A 21,805-nucleotide genomic window follows, 5' to 3' on the forward strand; every position below is an offset into this window, starting at 1 on the left:
AGAGACTTGCAGCCTGATCCAATTTTCCAACATTCACCGCATTGGGGGTTTGCATGTTAGGAAATTTCTTAAGAGAACATTTAATGACAGCTGGATTGGGTGTGATGGTCCCAACGCCAAGCCTGCAACATCATCACACAAAATGCCTTCAGATTTCTTTCCATGGGACTACGTATATTATACCAAGTACCTGATCTGAACACACTAAGAAGAAGGATAATGGATGCTGTTGCTCGTGTTGCACAAGGAATGTTGTCAAATGTATGGCATGAAATCTAACATCGATTAAACATTCTTCAAGCAACAATTGGCACATGAGTACGTTCATTGTCATCTTAACAAAAACTTCACGATTTGTTCTTTCATCTGCCACAAGCCACAAATCTGTAAGTCTATTACTTTTTGTAAAATAAATATTGATAATAGTACAAAGACTTCCAGTTCCCCTATACATCTTCCAAGGTCTTATTTAAATTACACAGTGATGAATCTTTTTTCATAAACAAACACTCTGCAGCATTTGACATTTAAATAAGTCATCTAGATATGAATATGAAAAAGTACATCATGTTTCACAATTACTGCATTTTTTAGAACCAAATCCCGCAGAGAAATGAAAAGCCTCCCTGGTAAAATCCTGATCACTGCACAGACACCCTTCTACAATTCTCACCCAGTTGTTGATGAATGTAAAAATAAAGCTGTTAACAAAAAACTGTACTCCCATCAAAAAATAATTTTTTCTCCAAATAGTAGCAACTCTTTATTTTTACCTTACAAGATAGTGACATTCTGTAACAAGACATGATACAATTCCAATGTACATACAAACAACTGCAATATCAATTGTGCTTTGAAAACACAACATAAATACAGCAAAAAAATTCACACAAAATATACTATTTCATCAGCCACACATTGTACTCAAAATCACAATAAAATGTAAGTAGCATATGGTTTTCTTATATAAAACTACCAAATTAAAACAGCAGAAATTTTATAAAAGTTGATCCACAAGTATCACATATACAAACACAGAATGCGGAGACAGTTCAGTTGTATGAACTAGCTCTGGCTGAGTTAGTTCACAAAGCACGTATTCCACACAAGTAGTAATTCTAGGTTTATCATATCTGTAAATTATCAGTATTTTAACAGCATCAAGTTTTAGATTTATTAGATAAGATGTATTGTGTGAACTGTCACCACTGTGCACTAATTTACATCTCTCAAAGCCTATTAAACACTCTTACTTACATAATATTTTGTAGCTATGACGTATACAAATCTAACAGTCATCAAACAGCCTCTGATAAACTTTATTACAAGCAGTAGCAAATTTACAAATAGCTCACATGTATGTAGCCAAAGGAAAGCTGTGTAATAGCTCAACACAAGATCATCCTCTTACAAATATTACCTCAAAAAAAAGAGGAAATGATGTTACTTTGGTAATGACAATTTGATGAGTATACAGTAATTGTTCTCAAGTTTGAGTCACACTTTACCCCCATTTCTCAATTACTCATCACATAGTTCAGCATTTTTTGCTCAAAGTTCAGTGGCTTCGCAAATAATCATGTTAGTATCACGAAAGTTATGTATAATTCTTCCAATTGGTGCTAAACGATTAAACACTGAGAATAGCAGTACTGTTTATGCATAAAATATATGGTGATCAAAACATTTAAAAAGAAAGCAGATACACAAACAGGGATATGTGGAAAATGAAATGCTCTTGGAAGAAAAGAAACATAAAATGGATATTCTTATAATGATAACTTTGATAATTTCAGTGCATGTTTTGCTTGTATTAGTTCAGCACTGTGTAAAAATGCAGTATTGCATGATAGAAACTTTTAAAATATGACATCACATTCAGTGATGTTCAGTAACTGATGAGTGAATGTCCAAATTTTAATCCCAGTGCTGCAGTGTTTAGCATCTGGAGTTTTACTCTCCAATAAATCACTGTTTAATCTTGATGATTTTCTGCAGTTTATGATCCACCCACACCCCAAAATATTATGAAATGGAAATGGCATTAGTCCTCACACTTAAGTGCAGTTAAGACCTCCCCCCAAGTCAAGTCAAATAATTTAATATGCATGTTAACAAGCTGAAAGATCTCTCTCAATCCAATTGATAAATTCTATATACAAGATTGAAGGTGGGAGCACTAAGGTTTTGCTGGAAGAACTCTCACAAGAACCTCCAACAACCTAAACAAAATATTAAGGCACAAGAAAATGCAAGAATTAAAAGTGGTCCATTCATCCTATGGATCATTACTGGAACTATCACGGGATGATTTCACATTTTGAAGTTTCCATCACACAAAACAGCACTATAAAACCAGTTAAAAACAATTAACAATAATTTCATCAGGTACTGATTTAACCAAATTATCAATGAAAAAAAATTAAGGAGCCCAGTAACAAATCTGAGTCATCTGTATAAAATCAAGAGGTGTATGCACCATGCTTTCAAAAAGCTGATAAATTATTGATGAGAAAAATTAAGAAACAGCACAATAAAGAGTCTGAGTCGTGTGTATAAAACCGAGAGCTGTATGCACCATACTCTCAACATACTGGATATACAATATTCAATGCCATCGTGTTTTGTCTTAGGTTTAAACCAACACACACATAAATGTAAGGCTTAAAATGCCAGAGTATTAAGTCTCAAGTATTTCAGAACTTCTAAAATACTCCAGCTTCAAGTAAGCACATACACCAGCAAGACATTCTGCCTCAGGCCTCATTGTCTGATGGTAACAGCCCCACATTCTCCCAGGACTGGGGATCTTCACCATCAGATGATGTATCGCCCCCATCTCCATCATTCTGTTGAAAGAAAAAGGAAAAACATTTTTTTCTAACTTACTTCTCATCATTCCCACAAAAATATAAAATCTTTTAAGAGGGTAATAAAAGTTGAGAGAGAGAAATTTAATACCAAGCTGACTGATAGGAGCTAAGAATAAACTGCCAGGAGCAGCTTTGGGGATTGATATGTTAAACCTGATTTCATATGAGGTGACAACTGTTCGTGTGCATGTGTCAAGCTAGAAGTTTTCTGAACTATCGGTTTTTTTATTATATATTCCTCAGCTTGGTACTGAAATCTAGACGATTATTTCTAGCTATCAGAGAAGAAGAGATTGCTTCAGTAGGCACAGCACAGTGAAGTGTTGGAGGAAGAAATACACTAGAAAACAGAAGAGTCACTCAAGGTCTTAATTAAATGGCAGCATAATAATGATCGTTTATTCTGTGTGTGTGTGTGTGTGTGTGTGTGTGTGTGTGTGTGTGTGTGTGTGTGTGTGTGTGTTTTCCCCAATGCATTGCAGCAGCTGCTGCTGCTGCTTCTTCACAATAAGGAATTTTTTATCTCATAATTTTATTGTAGATTCATTGTTTCACCAATATTCCCCATATCTTAGAGTAACAATATCCTTTGGACCTTTCAGCAATATGCAGTTCAACTGAAATATCTGCAACCAAATTATGAATCCAACTATTACTTCATTTCGTGCACCAGTTAGGCATTTCATTCTAAAGACCAAATTTTTTCTTTTTCTTTGGTAGATTTTATTCTTATTATTATTCTTACCATACAGCATTTTTTAACACCAACATCAGGAAGACATAATCCCGAGTGCATGCTTGCACACGCACGTGTTTTAATCCCAAAGTAACTAATTAACTAGTACACAGGAAACTACGAGTGCATGTGAAAAACGCAAAACCGCAAATACAATAAAACTTATGACTAACGAGGACAACACAGCACATAAAAACAAACAGGGCACACTATCTACATAGTGTGATGGTAACATCTGTATATCTGAAAAATTATCATCTGATGATGCTACTAACTACCAATAAAATCACTAAAACACTGATGTTTGACATTATCAAATCATCCCGTATAAGCTCAAACGCACTGCTAGAATCTCAACCTATAGAAATACCTCATTGTCCAGTGTCTCTTCAGAGATCATCGCCTCTCCTGCCGCATCCTTGGGAGCTCCCATCAGAGGTTTGGCAGCAGCACAGGCAGCAGCCAAAATCGAGAGATCACTGCTACCAGGAAGGTGGGGAATGGGAACAACCCTCATGTCTGCAGTCTCTGTCTCGACTTGCCGGTAAATAATTGTGCCATTCAAGTGTCTGTAGTTGTGTTCTGCTTCTGAACAGCTGCTTGTTGAACTGCAGGTATTGCTGCCAGGGGGGCTGGCACTGCTGCTGTTACTGCTGCCACAAGTGCGCAAACTCAACAACTGTCCATCGAGGCTGGAGGGACCACTATCTGCGTTGGACCTCTTTGCAACACTTCCATTTGCATTATGGTGCTGGCGCATGTCGTCATCGTCGTCTTCGTCACCGTTAACAGAGCACTCGTCAGGATCACGGCTGCAGCGCTTCAGTGGCGTCTAAAGAGAGAAGAGAACATAGGTCCAATTACTGGAACACTGTGTAAAACTATTTCGTACCTTATGATGTCTTATTAAGCCTATGATTCTAAGTACATATATGTCAACAAATATGAACAACATAGGCCTATAAAATATTTGTCATACAGTAGTTCTATGCAGCTTGACGAAGAACAGGATTTTGAAATCTGCATGTGTTGTTTCTGCTTATATTTACTAGAACAGGGCAATGAAAAGTGATATGTGGAATTGGTTACTACCAATACTAATGGCCACTTATCAGAAAAATACGGTATGTTCCAGTCAGCATGTAAGCAAAGAACCCAGAAGATTCTGAGAAAGATGCAACAATCTGTTGTGTGACACTGCAGTGTATTCTGTTGAATAAGTTGTGCAATAATCAAGGAAAGTTTCAGATTGATCTGTGGGAAATTTCTGTATATTTGATTTTTTAAACTAGACATATTGTTCATGTTTCATTCAGATAGATAAATTACAACATTGGGTTATCATGAGAATATTTGTTTGGGCATTTTAACGTCTATAGGAATTCATACAAGGTACGGAAAAGTATCTCCAACAGTTTTAAGAGTTAAGAAATAATGTTTAAAGTCAATCCTGGCTGAGCTTTTCTTGAAAACGATCGAATTCAAAGATATTCCAAAAATTCAGACAAGAATGAAAACACACGGAAAGTGTACAATAAGATATTGTACTATTGCTAATTAAAGGAAGTAGCAAACAGCTGATAAATTATGCTAAATATTTTGCCTATAAAGAATGAAGTTTGCAATATCTCAGTGCAATATAGGAACCACTTTAGCTGAATGTTAACCAAAAGTAAATGCAAAAACGAATTTCTCAATATGGGTTTTTCTTTTAAAAAATCCAACTGATTTTGTGTGAGAATTCATTTCTTCAGATCAGATGTGTGTCTGTAGCTTCCAATAACAAGCAGACCTGATGCATCAGTTGTCAGAATATCGACACCTACACATCATATCTGACAACATCCACCAATTTCCTCATCTGAATAAACCTGCGCCTGTAAAACACTGAGGCCAAAAAAGGCATTATGCAGGCTTTAGATTTGTAGTCGATATATGTGGCAGTCATATTTTAGTGATGAAGTCTACTCACTTGGAGGAAGGGAGCAATCGCAGACAAAATGTTCTGACAAAAAGTGAGCACATCACGAAGTAAGTGCCTTTAAAAAAAGTAAGTCTCACTTCTAGGCTGAAACTTTTCACTCTGTCCGTCAACAGATTAATTGTTGTATTTGAAGATGAATACAATGACCAAACTGCTTTTTTATGATCAAGAAAGCAGGTTTGGTGAGCCTAAGTGACACCTACATTGTGTGTGCATTGGATTTGCACCGAAGTGTTGTCTCACCTAAAAAAAGGAGCTATCACAAAACATGAAGTGTGGTGGTCGCAGCAGGTCTTTAAGGCAGCAAGAAAATTGATACAGAATAAAGGAACAGACACGATATTTCATCACAAATTGCTTTATACATTGTCACTTCCTGAAACAAAAAAATGCTTTACACAATGCTAATGTTTGAAGCATCCATGTTTCTCTGTAACCATACCATGAGTGCTGCAGTGTGTAAGACACTACTCTGTTTGAAAGAATCCCATGCTGCCTATTTCATTGAGCAACATTGCAGCAGTTACTGAATAAATTGGCAAACTGGGAGAAGTAGAACAGAGAGCAAAGGTGACATGTTCCAAAATGAAATTAAGTTGCAGCTTCTACTGAGTTCCTGACGATTCCCAATTAGTCCCGTGCTGTTCAACACAATTCCATCTTTTTCCGATCGAAGCATCTCTGGTTCTCAAAGGTTTGTATTATCTGCAGCCTCTCTATCTTATGACTTGGTATTTTATTTTATTTTTTTCTTAAGAAATACGATTTTTATAAGAAGTGTATCTCGAATAAAACCACAGCATTCATAATAAAATGCGAAACCAACAGGTTACACCTCTACTGAATGAAAGCACAAAAATATCAGCTGTGATTTCACAATTATGCAGAAGCAAACTGCACAACAAGGTAATTCTTGTTCACTTTCTAAAGAGCCGTGTTGTGGTGACTGATAGGAGTTGCATTTTCGGTGTCAGTCGAAAGGTCTCAGTCGGTGCTGACTGCTGTTTCGGTGCAGCCAACCAGTTAATAGATGACAAGAGTGTTCAGCACGAATTCATACTTGTAATCACAAGCAGACCTAATTCACAGTGTTCAAGATAACAGAAATGTTGTATGTATCTGAATTTGAAATAGTTTGTCTTTAACATTAAGTTCACTGAAGCTCCTCCCGATATAAAATACACAGCAGTCATTACATACACCCGACAGAATGAGTCTTACTAAATGTCAGAAACTATTTTAGGTTGGCCACACTTTTTCCTGAGTAGGCAGCAGCTTGCTTTGTAGACTGAGTATGAGGGTGTAGCAGTTTGTTCTGCTCTTTTTCAATGTCATGGCATTTTACAGCATTTAGTGTCATTTTGAGAGGTTGGCTCCAAATTTTAGCTCTATTTTCCACTAATAGGAATGGAAGGAGTCCAGGAATGGAAGGAGTCCAATGAAGCAGCCTCACACTAGTCACTCACTCTGAAAGTGAATACAAATTGCAAACTGCTTCTCAAGTCACAACTCAAGATGATGACGTCCATCCAGAAACAATATGTCAACAATGATATTAGCATACTATCACGTGTTATTGAATGCTTGTGTTAGTAGTGACCACAAACAAGTGAATATTGTTTCTAAGTCACATTCAGTCTGTTGGCTTTCACTGAAACAGTGGTGTATAGCCATCAGTAGCTCTTTAGAAAGTGAAGTAGTAGTAGTAGTAGTAGTAGTAGTAGTAGTATGATCATCAATAGTAGCAGTAAATACTGTGAAAATTTTACATTTTTCACTGTGTTTGTAACTCATTACAACTTCATTTGAAAGCATTAGTGAATTACCACCAAAATGAAGCACACAGCTTAGAATAATCAATTCTGGCTACAAACATTAGATGAAAATGTCATAGCTAATGAATACAACATGGTAACATTATGAACAAACCTTTCCAGGGGATACTGTGTAATTATCTTCTCCATAAGAATGTGCTACAGGTGATGGTGTTCCTGAAACTGAACGCTGCATTGTAACAGGAGCAGATGTAGCGCACGTTCCTGATGAACCCCAGCAGGATACAAAGTTGTCCGAAGATGACACTGACCATGCCCTCGTTCTCGATCGTCCAGCACTGGTTCCTGTCGATCGTCGATTTCCAGGACCAGATGCACCACGGCTTCGTGGAAGGGTCTGAGACTGGGCAGTAGATGGTGGAGATAAGCCAGAAGAGCCACGAAAACTGCCTGCACGGCGCACTAGGCGAGACACTTTTGCTTCAGGAGATTCATCCATGTCCAGTACCCATGACACAGAGTCACTCTTCTCAACAACAGCCTTCACTTTCGGTGATGCTGGGGGACTAGGGTGCTCGAGATCATGATGCATCACAGGTGTGTTGCTCAAGTCACAACGGCGCTGCATCAGCGGCGACCTGCTGAAAATTCAACCACATTTTCAGTTGTTGCACAGGAAGCATAATTATCATCCAAGTAAATGAAATCACTGAAAGAAGATTGATACTAAATTTCACTCTTTTTCTTCTTGAACAGGAAAGATCGTATTTGGAGGTAATTATATCATAACACTTTACAAAATATTTCTAATTCCTGGCAGACATCCTCTGTGAAACCTTTTTCTGTAGAAACATGTTTAAGTAAAAAAAAACAACAATCACACCACATGTAAAATACCACTGTGTGATGAGAGGGCGATCATGAAAACAGAAAAATAGAGAGGGAAGTAAATTTTCACTTACCTACTCAATTTAGTGTAGCTCTTGCTGATTTCTGGAAATGCTTGACTATAGTCATGGAAAGAATCAATTAGCTTTCGGTTAGTTTTATGATTGTTATGTGAGATAGGCGTAGAAGTCAGAGCCTGTGTAATCACATGAACTGCTTCAGTGCTCTGTTTCAGTTTCCACTGCAGTTCTTCATTATGCTGTGAAAGCCTTTGTTTCTGCACAGCAACATGATGAAATGACTCGTTCAGTTTCCTGTTCTCTTGAGATAGCTGCCTGAAAAGTAACATTAACATTAACAACAACAACAACAACAACACTTGACATCCAAGACTAAGATGGTTTTCGGAACAGGCCGTACAGCCTACCCCATGAGGAGGAAGAAGAAGAAAAATTAATTAATTAATTAATTATTCAATATCAAATTACTCCAAATATACCGAAATTAGGTGACTCTACATCCATGTGCTGGATTGACTAGCATGGAGAGCTGCACTAAACCAATCTTTTAACTGACTACAACAATAATGACAACAACAGTAAAATGTGAGTACGGGATTAACACAACCGAGCTGTGAGGATAATTGTCTGCACCAATAAAATCCATAAACCTCTTCTGTCTAAGAAACCTAGTTTTCTATAGAAAGTAAACATATTTAATGTGAATTTTAATACAGTTCTAATGTTTTAATACAATCCTTCGCATGCAAGTTAAATAAACATGCTCTTGAATGTCGTATACAAGTTTTCTTACAGTTAATCTGCCATAGACTTCACAGTGATTTGCAGACTATGGATATAGATGTAAAATAATTAAAAACATTTCACCACACTACAATGAAATGATGTATGTCAATAAAATCTTGTATTTAACCTGCAGAACATATAATATTTAAAACAGATTTACAAATACGTACTGCACCAACCAAAAAGTTTGTTAAGTTCGACAGCATTACCATTTACCATATACATGTGCTGACATTTTTATGACATTCTGACTGTTCCTCGAGGAAAAAAAAAAAATTACCTTTCAAAGTCAACTTTGTGCTGCAGTTGCTCCTGGAGATCCTCAACTCGCGCCTGCAGTGTTGCTATCCTTTGTAATGCTCCTGGTAGCTCTCCAGCATCTTTTGCTAGCTCAGCATTCTGCTTTCTTACCTCTGCTAGCTCTTCATGTCTCAAATCCAGCACTGTCCTCAATGACCTCACTTCCTCTTCTAGGTCATGACATCTTCCTGCTGTGACCTGTGAACAGGGATAACAGTTATTTTGGTGCCGAGGAAGCTGTAGGGAACTATCATGAGAGAACCACTTTAATTTCCAGGTCTTCTGAAGTACAGAAATTATAATCTAATTCACTGCTATTGTACCTGGTGCGTACATAAAAAAAGTAATAAAATGTATCACCGAAGTAAAGTATCAGTGAGCAATGTATGGAAACTGGGATTAACGCAGCTCTAGCAGCCACTGGGAAATTGATGTGACAAGTCAACATCTACACCTATATTTCACAAGCCAGCTCACTCACAAATGATGTGGGTCAGGGTTGAGATTTCTCAGGTTCTGTCTAGGGGTCATTTAACACAGTGTATGTAGGAGGAGGTAGTACATTAACTGTCTTATTGGATGGTTCACTGTCTGAATTTCAACTCTAAAGCTCTTCGTGATACATATCTCTCTTGCAGTGTCTGCCACTGGAGTCTGTTCAGCACCTCCGTAATGCTCCCATGTCACACCAATGACGAAACACACTTTTTTTAACTGAATCTTTGCTATCTTTTATATTAATACAACTTGGTAATGGGAAACTGATGAGAAGTACTAAAGAATCATTTTTACAAGAGTTTTGTAAGCCACTTCTTTCATGTAGAATTACATTCCCTCAAGATATTTCCAATGAATTTCAGCCTGACATCTTCCTTTCATACAATCAGTGTAGTTTAGGATGGTTAATCTTTGGTATTTTATAGTGGTGGTGTTTACAGTGGTCCTTCACCAACAGCTTAATCTAAAATCCTATTTATGCACAATAATTTACATTTATTTACATTCTCGGTCAACTACCATTCCCTCTTCTAGTCATCAATGTGTGTGTCATGAGCAGAATAGTGCTCCCACCATTTTGTAACATACAACACTAGTGCTTAAAATATGCATGGTTTGTATCTCCACCTTTATGGTCTTCCAACTTGTTAACATACAGAAAGAAATAGATTTTATGTTAAAAAAGTCCCTAGTATAAACACGTACTTGTCACCTGAAAAATGAAAAGCGCAATACATGACTGTTTATGAAATATATACATACAAACTTCCGTTAACTGACAACAGACTTCTCTGTAACCAATGGTGCCCGAGGACAGTTCAAGATTAACAACAATTTTGAAATTTCAGTTCCTCACCTGCAACTGGGCGTCACGGTCTTGGCGGAGGCCGCTGACAAGGCCAGCTACCTGCTGCTGCAGGTGAGCTGTCTCCGCATCAGCTGCCTCCAGGCGCACGCGCAGCTCTGCGGCACGCTGCTCACTTTCACTGAGCTGGCGTTTGTGCTCCGCCTCTGCCTGCCGCAGCCTCATTACACCATCCTCCAGCAATGCTGCCTCTCGCTCTGCGTGGAGACGCTCCAGGCGTGAAATCTCACCCTCGTACCGACACCGCGTCTGCTCCGTCTGCAGAAAATACAAATGTTTTTCTAACCGATGGTGCCTTGTATATGCTGAAACTGCAGAGTCTAGTCAACTATCTAGTATCAGGAATAGCTGACAAAGTCTTTAATTTATATCTAAAAACAAAGATGATGTGACTTACCAAACGAAAGTGCTGGCAGGTTGATAGATACACAAACAAACACAAACATACACACAAAATTAAAGCTTTCGCAACCAACAGTTGCTTCATCAGGAAAGAGAGAAGGAGAGGGAAAGACGAAAGGATGTGGGTTTTAAGGGAGAGGGTAAGGAGTCATTCCAATCCCGGGAGCGGAAAGACTTACCTTAGGGGGAAAAAAGGACAGGTATACACTCGTGCACACACACACACACACACACACATATCCATCCGCACATACACAGTCACAAGCAGACATTTGGGCAGAGATGTCAGTCGAGGTGGAAGTACAGAGGCAAAGATGTTGTTGAAAGAAAGGTGAGGTATGAGCGGCGGCAACTTGAAATTAGCAGAGGTTGAGGCCTGGCGGATAACGAGAAGAGAAGATATACTGAAGGGCAAGTTCCCATCTCCAGAGTTCTGACAGGTTGGTGTTAGTGGGAAGTAGCCAGATAACCCGGATGGCGTAACACTGTGCCAAGATGTGCTGGCCGTGCACCAAGGCATGTTTAGCCACAGGGTGATCCTCATTACCAACAAATACTGTCTGCATGTGTCCATTCATGCGAATGGACAGTTTGTTGCTGGTCATTCCCACATAGAAACCTTCCAGGAATTTCTGACTTCCAGCCCTGCCTCTCAATCCTTCTTAAAAAATCTTAATCCTACTCCCAACATCACCACTGCTGAAGCCCAGGCTATCCATGATCTGAAGGCTGACCGATCCATCGTCATTCTTCCGGCGGACGAGGGTTCCACGACCGTGGTACTTGATCGTCGGGAGTATATGGCTGAGGGACTACGTCAGCTTTCAGACAACACTACATACAAAGTTTGCCAAGGTAATCGCATTCCTGATGTCCAGGCAGAGCTTCAAGGAATCCTCAGAACCTTAGGCCCCCTACGAACCCTTTCACCTGACTCCATCAACCTCCTGACCCCACCGACACCCTGCACCCCTACCTTCTACCTTCTTTCTAAAATTCACAAACCCAACCATACTCGCCGCCCCATTGTAGCTGGTTACCAAGCCCCCACAGAACGTATCTCTGCCTACATAGATCAACACCTTCAACCCATTATATGCAGTCTCCCATCCTTCATCAAAGACACCAACCACATTCTCCAACGCCCGGAATCCTTACCCAATCTGTTTCCCCCAGAAACCATCCTTGTAACCATTGATGCCACTTCCTTATACACAAATATTCCGCATGTCCAGGGCCTCGCTGCGATGGAGCACTTTCTTTCACGCCGATCACCTGCCGCCCTACCTAAAACCTCTTTCCTCATTACCTTAGCCAGCTTCATCCTGACCCACAACTACTTCACTTTCGAAGGCCAGACATACCAACAATTAAAGGGAACAGCCATGGGTACCAGGATGGCCCCCTCGTACGCCAACCTATTCATGGGTCGCTTAGAGGAAGCCTTCTTGGTTACCCAAGCCTGCCAACCCAAAGTTTGGTACAGATTTATTGATGACATCTTCATGATCTGGATTCACAGTGAAGAAGAACTCCAGAATTTCCTCTCCAACCTCAACTCCTTAGTTTCCATCAGATTCACCTGGTCCTACTCCAAATCCCATGCCACTTTCCTTGACGTTGACCTCCATCTGTCCAATGGCCAGCTTCACACGTCCGTCCACATCAAACCCACCAAAAAGCAACAGTACCTCCATTATGACAGCTGCCACCCATTCCACATCAAACGGTCCCTTCCTTACAGCCTAGGTCTTCGTGGCAAACAAATCTGCTCCAGTCCGGAATCCCTGAACCATTACATCAACAACCTGAAAACAGCTTTCGCATCCCGCAACTACCCTCCCGACCTGGTACAGAAGCAACTAACCAGAGCCTCTTCCTCATCCCCTCAAACCCAGAACCTCCCACAGAAGAACCCCACTTGTGACAGGATACTTTCCGAGACTGGATCAGACTCTGAATGTGGCTCTCCAGCAGGGATACGACTTCCTCAAATCCTGCCCTGAAATGAGATCCATCCTTCATGAAATCCTCCCCACTCCAACTAGAGTGTCTTTCCGCCGTCCACCTAACCTTCGTAACCTCTTAGTTCATCCCTATGAAATCCCCAAACCACCTTCTCTACCCTCTGGCTCCTACCCTTGTAACCGCCCCCGGTGTAAAACCTGTCCCATGCACCCTCCCACCACCACCTACTCCAGTCCTGTAACCCGGAAGGGGTACACCATCAAAGGCAGAGCTACGTGTGAAAGCACCCACGTGATTTACCAACTGACCTGCCTACACTGTGAAGCTTTCTATGTGGGAATGACCAGCAACAAACTGTTCATTCGCATGAATGGACACAGGCAGACAGTGTTTGTCGGTAATGAGGATCAACCTGTGGCTAAACATGCCTTGGTGCACGGCCAGCACATCTTGGCACAGTGTTACACCGTCCGGGTTATCTGGATACTTCCCACTAACACCAACCTGTCAGAACTCCGGAGATGGAAACTTGACCTTCGGTATAGTCTCTCTTCTCGTTATCCGCCAGGCCTCAATCTCCACTAATTTCAATTTGCCGCCGTTCATACCTCACCTGTCTTTCCACAACATCTTTGCCTCTGCACTTCCGCCTCGACTGACATCTCTTCCCAAACTCTTTGCGTTTACAAATGTCTGCTTGTGACTGTATATGTGCGGATGGAAGTGTGTGTGTGTGTGTGTGTGTGTGTGTGTGTGTGTGTGTGTGTGTGTGTGTGTGTGTGCGCGCACGAGAGTGTATACCTGTCCTTTTTTCCCCCCTAAGGTAAGTCTTTCCGCTCCCGGGATTGGAATGACTCCTTACCCTCTCCCTTAAAACCCACATCCTTTCGTCTTTCCCTCTCCTTCCCTCTTTCCTGATGAAGCAACCGTTGGTTGCAAAAGCTTGAATTTTGTGTGTATGTTTGTGTTTGTTTGTGTATCTATCAACCTGCCAGTACTTTCGTTTGGTAAATCACATCATCTTTGTTTTTAGATATATTTTTCCAACGTGGAATGTTTCCCTCTATTATATTCGTAAAGCCTTTAATTTGTTGCTCAGATAGTACTGTCAACGCCAGACAGACAGGAATTGCTTCATTTAGTGGATTCAGATCAAGGAATTTATCCCTGTAGCCAACTCTGAATGATGTGTCCAAGTTGTTTTGATCTTTCCCCATTCCCCGGTCAATCTCTTTAGGACAGAGTCTTGGGTACAAGTTATCTCCAGATAATTATTCAACTATCTCCTGGTTTTATCTCAAACTTGTTTGTTCCAGAAAGGTCTTTCATTTGACAGTATCACAATCTTACCAAAAAATCCATTACTCGTTTTTATTTACATAGTTTTGTACATTCTGCTGTGAAGTTTAGATTGTTCAGCACAAGCTTGTCCCTACCAAGAATAACTTTAATTTTCCAATTGTTTCTTTGTGAAATGCAAAACAACATAACAACCTCTTCTCGCCCACAGATTGAAACTATTCTTCCAACCCTCCCCCCATTCCCAAAATCCCACTAGCAGGTTAATCTCTGTCTTTACCGTCTCTCAACTCATTAACAAGTTCAAAGAAATACTGTAGTAATAGGCAGATTTTTGGCTAGGATATTTGAAATGAAATTGTGGACCATTTAGTGAAAAAATGTTTTTGTCACCTGAAACATAAAATGTTTATTGTATGAGACAATTTATCAAATACATACATACTAACCTGAAGTAACTTGACTAACAACAGGTAATCACTGGTATTGAGCCAAAGAGAACATTTCGAGATTAACATATCGCTGAAATTTCAATTTCTCACCTGCAACTGGGCTTCGTGGTCTCTACTGACGAGGTCTTCAACCTGCTGTTGCAAACGGGCTGTCTCTGCGTCAGCTGCCTCCAGGCGCTCGCGCAGGTCTTTGGCACGCTGCTCACTTTCTCTGAGCTGGTGTTTGTGCTCTGCTTCTGCCTGCTGCAGCTTTGACAAGCCATCCTGCAGCAATGCTGCTTCTCGCTCCGAATGGAGACATTCCAGGCGCGAAATCTCATCCTCATACTGACACCTTTTCTCTTCCGTCTGTAAACCATCAACATTTTTTATGAACCACTCATAGTGAAACTGGGGGGGAGCAGGTGGGGGGGGGGGGGGGGGGGGGAGTACTGCCATTGGATACCACAGGCAGATTATAAAGTACAAGTAATTGCAGAAGGAACTGTTCTATACACTGACAAGCTCTCCATTTTGTTGCATCACGTAGTACTGTACTCTGCAAATAAACACACTATCTAGTGATGGCAAATCAAATTGATGGTGACTGCTTCAGCTAAACTACAAACTTCACTTGGTTACAATGTTACAGTTCAGTTATACACTTGTGAATGTACAGGATGAATCTGACTCCATCATCATCATCATCATCATCATCATTATTATGGTCTTCCCCACTCCTTGATCGATCTCTAGAATATAGACACATGTGCGAGTTGTATCCACTTTCTTATTTAACAAACATCTGCTTCTATATCAAACCTGTTTGATGCTAACTAGTACCACACACGGAGTGTGTTTTTCATTTCACAATATCATAACATCACCGTGAAAAAGAAATGGCCGTTTGGCATATTTGACACTACTTCAGCAACTTGTCCGTCTGATGAAGATGAAATCGATGATGATAAGAGGACCACCCAGTCACCTGCGAGAAGAGAAATCAGTTCTGAGACAATAAAGAAGATCAAAAATATGCTTCGACTGCTATTAGGGGCGAACAATGTGTGGACTCTTTGAAAATAAAGTAAATCTGTTAAAGTTGTTATGAGTTGTCTTTGTTTTTCTTAAAATAAAAAGTTTTATGTTGAGGGCAACCTCAGCTGTAGTACTCCATGTCACATTTCACAAGTAAACCGCTTTTTACTGGGCATGAACTTTTATTTAGCCTACAGGAGCACAACTGGTTTCGTTATATCAAATTACATCTTCAGGTGTATATCTATATATCATTAATTTCCTCACCCCCCTTGACTTTCAAAAATGTTTATCTGTTCATTTAGGTTGTTTCTGTGTCATTTTGGAATTCACCGAGTTACTTTTCACAATCTACAAACATGCAATTTTTCTCAGGAGAGTATATCCAGCATATTCACATTTCACAGTTGAAAACAAAGTCAAATGGAATAAAATGCCAAACTGAAGAAGGTAATTCTGCATGTCACCTGACAATATTTGCATCTCAAAAAGGTTCCAAAGAAATAAAAATTTTCAGCACACCAGCAACAGTTACATAATGAAAGAAGTGAATCCTGTCTTGCTGAAAGACAAATGAGTTTTCATCACAAAGTATTGCTTTTGGATAAATATGAACTTTTATAGAAATTCTGTTGTAATCATTTTGGTCTAAACAACTATTATATGATTAAGGGCTTATGGGTTATTACTTTGGAAACAGATGATCAGTTGAAAGCTATGACAAAGAGCAATGTTAAACATGGTAAGAAACAGTGCCCAACACAGTGAAAACAATGTGCCACAAAAGAGCACTACAACAGAAGACAGCTCCATCACTGCCAGAAGCTGAAGCAGTACATCCAAAAGAATCACTGAACACAAGCCTATATGCTGCTGCTGTCTCTCCTCAGAAATCTCAACAGATATAATTTAGGGCTGCCAGAGATTATGCAAAAAGAATATTAAGTGATACAAAAGAAGCAGTTGCATTTAACACTGCTGCAGCTGGGTTCTTTGATACAAAAAATTATCAAAACATCTACACTGAAGCACCAAAAAAACTGGTATAGGCATGCATATTCAAAGCATGCCTATACCAGTTTTTTTGTGCTTCAGTGTAGATGTTTTGATAATTTTTTGTATCAAAGAACCCAGCTGCAGCAGTGTTAAATGCAGCTGCTTCAGGCAGAATGTGGTGTTGCAATTGGCAACACCTATATAAGACAAGTGTCTGGCACAGTTGTTAAATCAGTTACTGCTGCTACAATGGCAGGTCGTCAAGATTTAAGTGAGTCTGCACGAGGTGTCATAGTTGGCGCACAAGCAATGGGACACAACCTCTCTGAGGTAGCAGTGAAGTAGGGATTTTCCCGTACAACAATTTCATGAATGTACCATGAATATTGGGCATCTGGTAAAACATCGAATCTTCGACATCGCTGCGCCGACATCACTGCTGGCTGAAAAAGATCCTGCAAGAACAGGACCAGTGACAATTGAAGAGAAGCGTTTAATGTGACAAAGAGCAACCCTTCTGAAAATTACTACAGATTTCAGTGCGGAGCCATCAACAAATGTCAGCATGTGAAACATTCAACGAAACATCATCAATATGGGCTTTTGGAGCCAAAGGTTCACTCATCACTCATGTAACCTTGTTGACTGCACAACACAAAACTTTACACCTTGCCTGGGCCCATCAAGAACTGACTTGGAACTGTTGATGACTAGAAACATGATGCCTGGTTGGATGAATCTCATTTCAAATTGTATTGAGAGGATAGACCTATATGGGTATGGAGACAATCTCATGAATCCATGAACCATGCATGTCAGCAGGGAACTGGGTCATTCCATGTCAAATCAACACACCTATTTTACCTCACCGTCTTAGATTTTGCTGAAAGTTGGTATACTTATAGTGGGCACTGAGACTAAGAAAAATTCCAAATTTAAATTTTTTATCTCAAACCATTCCTGAAATATGGCTAGGTAAACTTTTCAAAAACTGGCCAAACATTTGTGAACGGACTTTTTTTAAATTGCCCTAGGAGCTGCCCTAATTGAGCTAGAGAACTGGGAAAGGTGTCATTTTGCAGCATTTTGCATGCTCTTTCCAGGGATGTACAACAAAACATAGCTTCTAATTAATAATCTATTCCAAAATACTAACTAATATTTTGATTTAATTTTAATTTTTTACAAAAAGTACAAAATTGAAAATTTTCAAAATATTTCCATAACTACATCATACTATTGTAAATCACATGGCAAAATATAAATCTGGGATGATGATGGGTTCATTGTTAAAAAAAATTATTCAGGACTCTTGTTTTTCACTAACGGCCCTAGTTTGACCAAATTGACCTTTAACAAACAGGAATTTCTTTAAAATATACTGAAAGGTAAGTAAAAAAAGTATTATAAATATCAAAACATCACCTTATCAAACCAAAACTAATCAGCATATTTTATAATTAAGTTGACTGCTTATTTTAATTTCATACAACTTCACTAACAGTATATTAACCAATATAACAAAAACAAGAAATTGAGCATTTAACTACAAACTGAAATAAAGTATGAATAAGTACAAGTATTTACATAATAGTTCTGGTCCATGATGTTTGAAATGGAACTATTAAACAAATTAAATACGTAATGCTTGTTTTTGAGTAACTGTACATAGCTAAATTAACAGAATAGGTACTAACAATAATTTTGAAATAACTTTCTACAAAATATACATTAACACTAACCTGAGACAAAAATTGAGTTTTGAGTTGAAAGCAGTTTTCCAATAAATTATCTTGGAACTTCACATATTACATTTTAATAAAGCTGACTGGGTTCGGTTTACATCACTTTCATTAAGAATGTATGTTCTCCCTGTCGGAGTAAATGGATTCACTTTTGTGAGAACATCCACATGACATCTGCATGTGCAGGATAAGAGAATGACTTAGCTGGTCCACATGGATGAAGAAAAGTTATTTTCACTTCATCAAGTTCTTCGTTTTTATCTAAAATGTACCCAAGCCACCAGTTTGTGCCATATACAGTCGTGACGTAGCCTGATACATCTTGTAACTTCAGTTTGTCTGGTGGTGTAGTTACTTCCCTCTCCCAACTCTGCAGATCACTTGAGAAGTGTTTGACTATTAATTTTGATGTAGTGTTGGGAATGAAAACGTGAAATTGCTGTGTTCCTTTGATTGTCAATGCCTCTTCAAGTCGGCTTTTTAAGAATATTTCTGAAGCAGCGTAGTCTTCTTGAGTGGAATATGCAAAATCAACGTTTGTGATATTATCTACTGCCCACTCTCGTGCGGTTTGGATCTGATTTTGGTATTGCCTTTGCAAACTTGCAAGAGCTGCCAGTCTCTTTACTGAACCCCCTACTGCATCACAAGGCCCTTTCCCATGTGCTGTGGCTGAAAAGTGCCACTCAGCTTTTATGTTGAAGTCTTCCTCATGAAGGCAAAGGTTCAGGAAGTTTTTCTTATTTTTATACTGAGTGGCAGAACCGTCAGAATAATAGTATATCTTTTTTGGAATCTTTCGAAATTTATTTGTTAGATATGAAATTAGCTTCTTTTGAAAGGTGTAAACCAAAGTTGTATTGTGCTCCAGGCAATCAGAAACAATGAAAAAGCTCATATGCTCAATTTTGGCTTCCTGTTTGTAATATATAACAAAAGGATGAAAGGTAATCTGTTGTCTTGTCCAGTGGAAACTCTGAGCTTCATCCTGTAGAACTATACTATAATTTTCTGAAAACTCAGATATGACAACAAATTCAGATTCCATAAGGTTTTCTCTTGTGGAGTTAAGGAATGTTTGTTGTTGCTTGGCAAGGAAGGCATGCTGAATCAAAGTCGACATCTTACTACAAAATAAATCTATGAATTCTTCAGAAGTTTTCTGAACAATTTCCAGATTACATAGGTCAACTGACATCCACTGTCAGAACTGAACTTGTTCAATTAGGTTTTCATGATAAGAGTCTTTTAAAATTTTACGTATGACAGTTTCTCCTGGGCCGTATTCACAGTTTCCCACGTTGCAAGCCGGGATGGTTCCTTTCAAAGGGCACGGCCGACTTCCTTCCCCGTCCTTCCCTAACCCGATCAGACCGATGACCTCGCTGTCTGGTCTCCTTCCCCAAACAACCCAACCCCATGTTGCAATTAACTGATGATGGGTTGCAAAGCATTTTTGCAATGCACTGCTTATAATTGTTTAAGCTGCTGTTTGTTACTGTATTTAGTTTGGCATTTTCTATCATTAATTTTATGTTTTGGTGAGTTGTACACACGGAGACAGGGTGTGTGCCACTCCGGCCAGCTAATACACAATGTTTTGGTCTCAACTCAGCAAATTTAGAGAAACCTATTTTTATGTTAGGAAACTTGTCTTTAAAATGCTTTAAAGCTTCTTTAAGGTTACACAAAATAAGTCTTTATGATATTTTTGTTTTATTTCCACTTGTTTCTGTAATTGTCACACAATCTTTAATACCTGGCATTGCCCTGCTAACTTCTTCATTTTCATAAAATGAATGTACAGTTTCAACAGTTTCTGCTGGTAAACACTTCCCTGGTTTTGGGTTTGGACCTTCCATGAATCCTTTCTCTTTCAAAATTTTTTTTGGACTGCCGAACAATGTAATTAGGAGCATTAAATTCCCTCATTATTTTCCTGACACTCCACTTTTCAGATAAACTTGTAAGAATCATTAGTTTTTTTGCTCTACTTATAGAATTTTTAAAGTTTCTTTTAAGATTTTCAAGAACGGATTCATCAGTATCAGTATCTGATGAAGTTTCAGGAGCAACAAACAGTTTACGTGTCACTGATGAGATTTTCCTCACTTTTGATTTGGCGTAATGCCCAGATGTTAGTTTTTTCTTGTCAATTGGGGACTCGCCAAGTTCTTGAAGTGTTGTGTTAAATATTTTAACGGCTACTGAAGTTGGAGTGAAGTCAGGGTCTTGGTCTCGGATGATTATCTCTGATCCAGAAGATTCTTCTTCAACACTTTCATCACTGATGGGCTCTGGTGTATTTTTCAATTTGATTACATCTTTCCTACATTTATCACAAATCTTGGCACCACTTGGTATTCGAGGAAATAATTTGGGCATCCATGTTGTGACATTTCTCAGTTTTTTTCTGTCTTTAATAAAATGATTTGACTTCTTCAATGGATTACAACATTGCACTTTTACAGCACTGCACTTTTTACTTGGTTCAATATTTATACAAAAACCACTTATAAACTCTCCTTCAATGTATAGATTTACTTGAAAATGAACTATTAAATATAATAGATACAGACTGGTCAACACAGAGGTAACAATTGATTTGCACTAAAACCACAGTGCACAATAATGCTGTAGGCACACAAAGCCTTAGAAGGTAACAATGCAGACTACATCATCTCAACAATGGCTCCAGTCCCTGAATTATTGTACAGACATCAAGCCCCATGATACGGTCCACTACTGACGTACTACCTTAAAGGTCAGTTTGGTCAAACTAGGGCCGTTAGCGAAAAACAAGAGTACCGAATAATTTTTTTTTTTAAACTATGAACCCATCATCATCCCGCATTTATATTTTGCCATGTGATTTACAACAGTATGAAGTAATTATGGAAATATTTTGAAAATTTTCAATTATGTACTTTTTGTAAAAAAATTAAATCAAAATATTAATTACCATTTTGAAAAAGGTTATTAATTAGAAGCTATGTTTTTTTGTCTATCACTGGAAAGAGCATGAAAAACGCTGCAAAACTACATCTTTCATGACCATATTTCAGGAATGGTTTGAGGTAAAAAATTGAAATTTGGTATTTTTCTTAGTTTCAGCACCCACTATAAGTATACCAACTTTCAGCAAAATCTAAGAGGATGAGGTAAAATTTTTATTTAAAGTGCGTTTATTTGACATGGAAT

At 38.8% G+C, this 21,805-nt stretch overlaps 1 protein-coding gene across 1 annotated transcript in view; it reads right to left on the reverse strand.

The window, feature by feature from the left end:
* Window positions 1-730: 730 nt before the first annotated feature.
* LOC126416816 (microtubule-associated tumor suppressor candidate 2 homolog) overlaps window positions 731-21,805 on the reverse strand; it is a 574,074-nt gene continuing 552,999 nt past the window's right edge. The window contains exons 10-16 of the mRNA XM_050084699.1: window positions 14,937-15,194; window positions 10,717-10,983; window positions 9,343-9,560; window positions 8,331-8,591; window positions 7,523-8,006; window positions 3,980-4,441; window positions 731-2,849 (exon numbers count right to left, since the gene is read on the reverse strand). Of these exons, the coding sequence (XP_049940656.1) occupies window positions 2,757-2,849; window positions 3,980-4,441; window positions 7,523-8,006; window positions 8,331-8,591; window positions 9,343-9,560; window positions 10,717-10,983; window positions 14,937-15,194 (2,043 nt within the window). The 3' untranslated portion in view covers window positions 731-2,756. The remainder of the gene's footprint in view (window positions 2,850-3,979; window positions 4,442-7,522; window positions 8,007-8,330; window positions 8,592-9,342; window positions 9,561-10,716; window positions 10,984-14,936; window positions 15,195-21,805) is intronic.

The sequence above is a fragment of the Schistocerca serialis genome, chromosome 8, assembly GCF_023864345.2.
Source record: "Schistocerca serialis cubense isolate TAMUIC-IGC-003099 chromosome 8, iqSchSeri2.2, whole genome shotgun sequence".
Taxonomy (NCBI): domain Eukaryota; kingdom Metazoa; phylum Arthropoda; class Insecta; order Orthoptera; family Acrididae; genus Schistocerca; species Schistocerca serialis.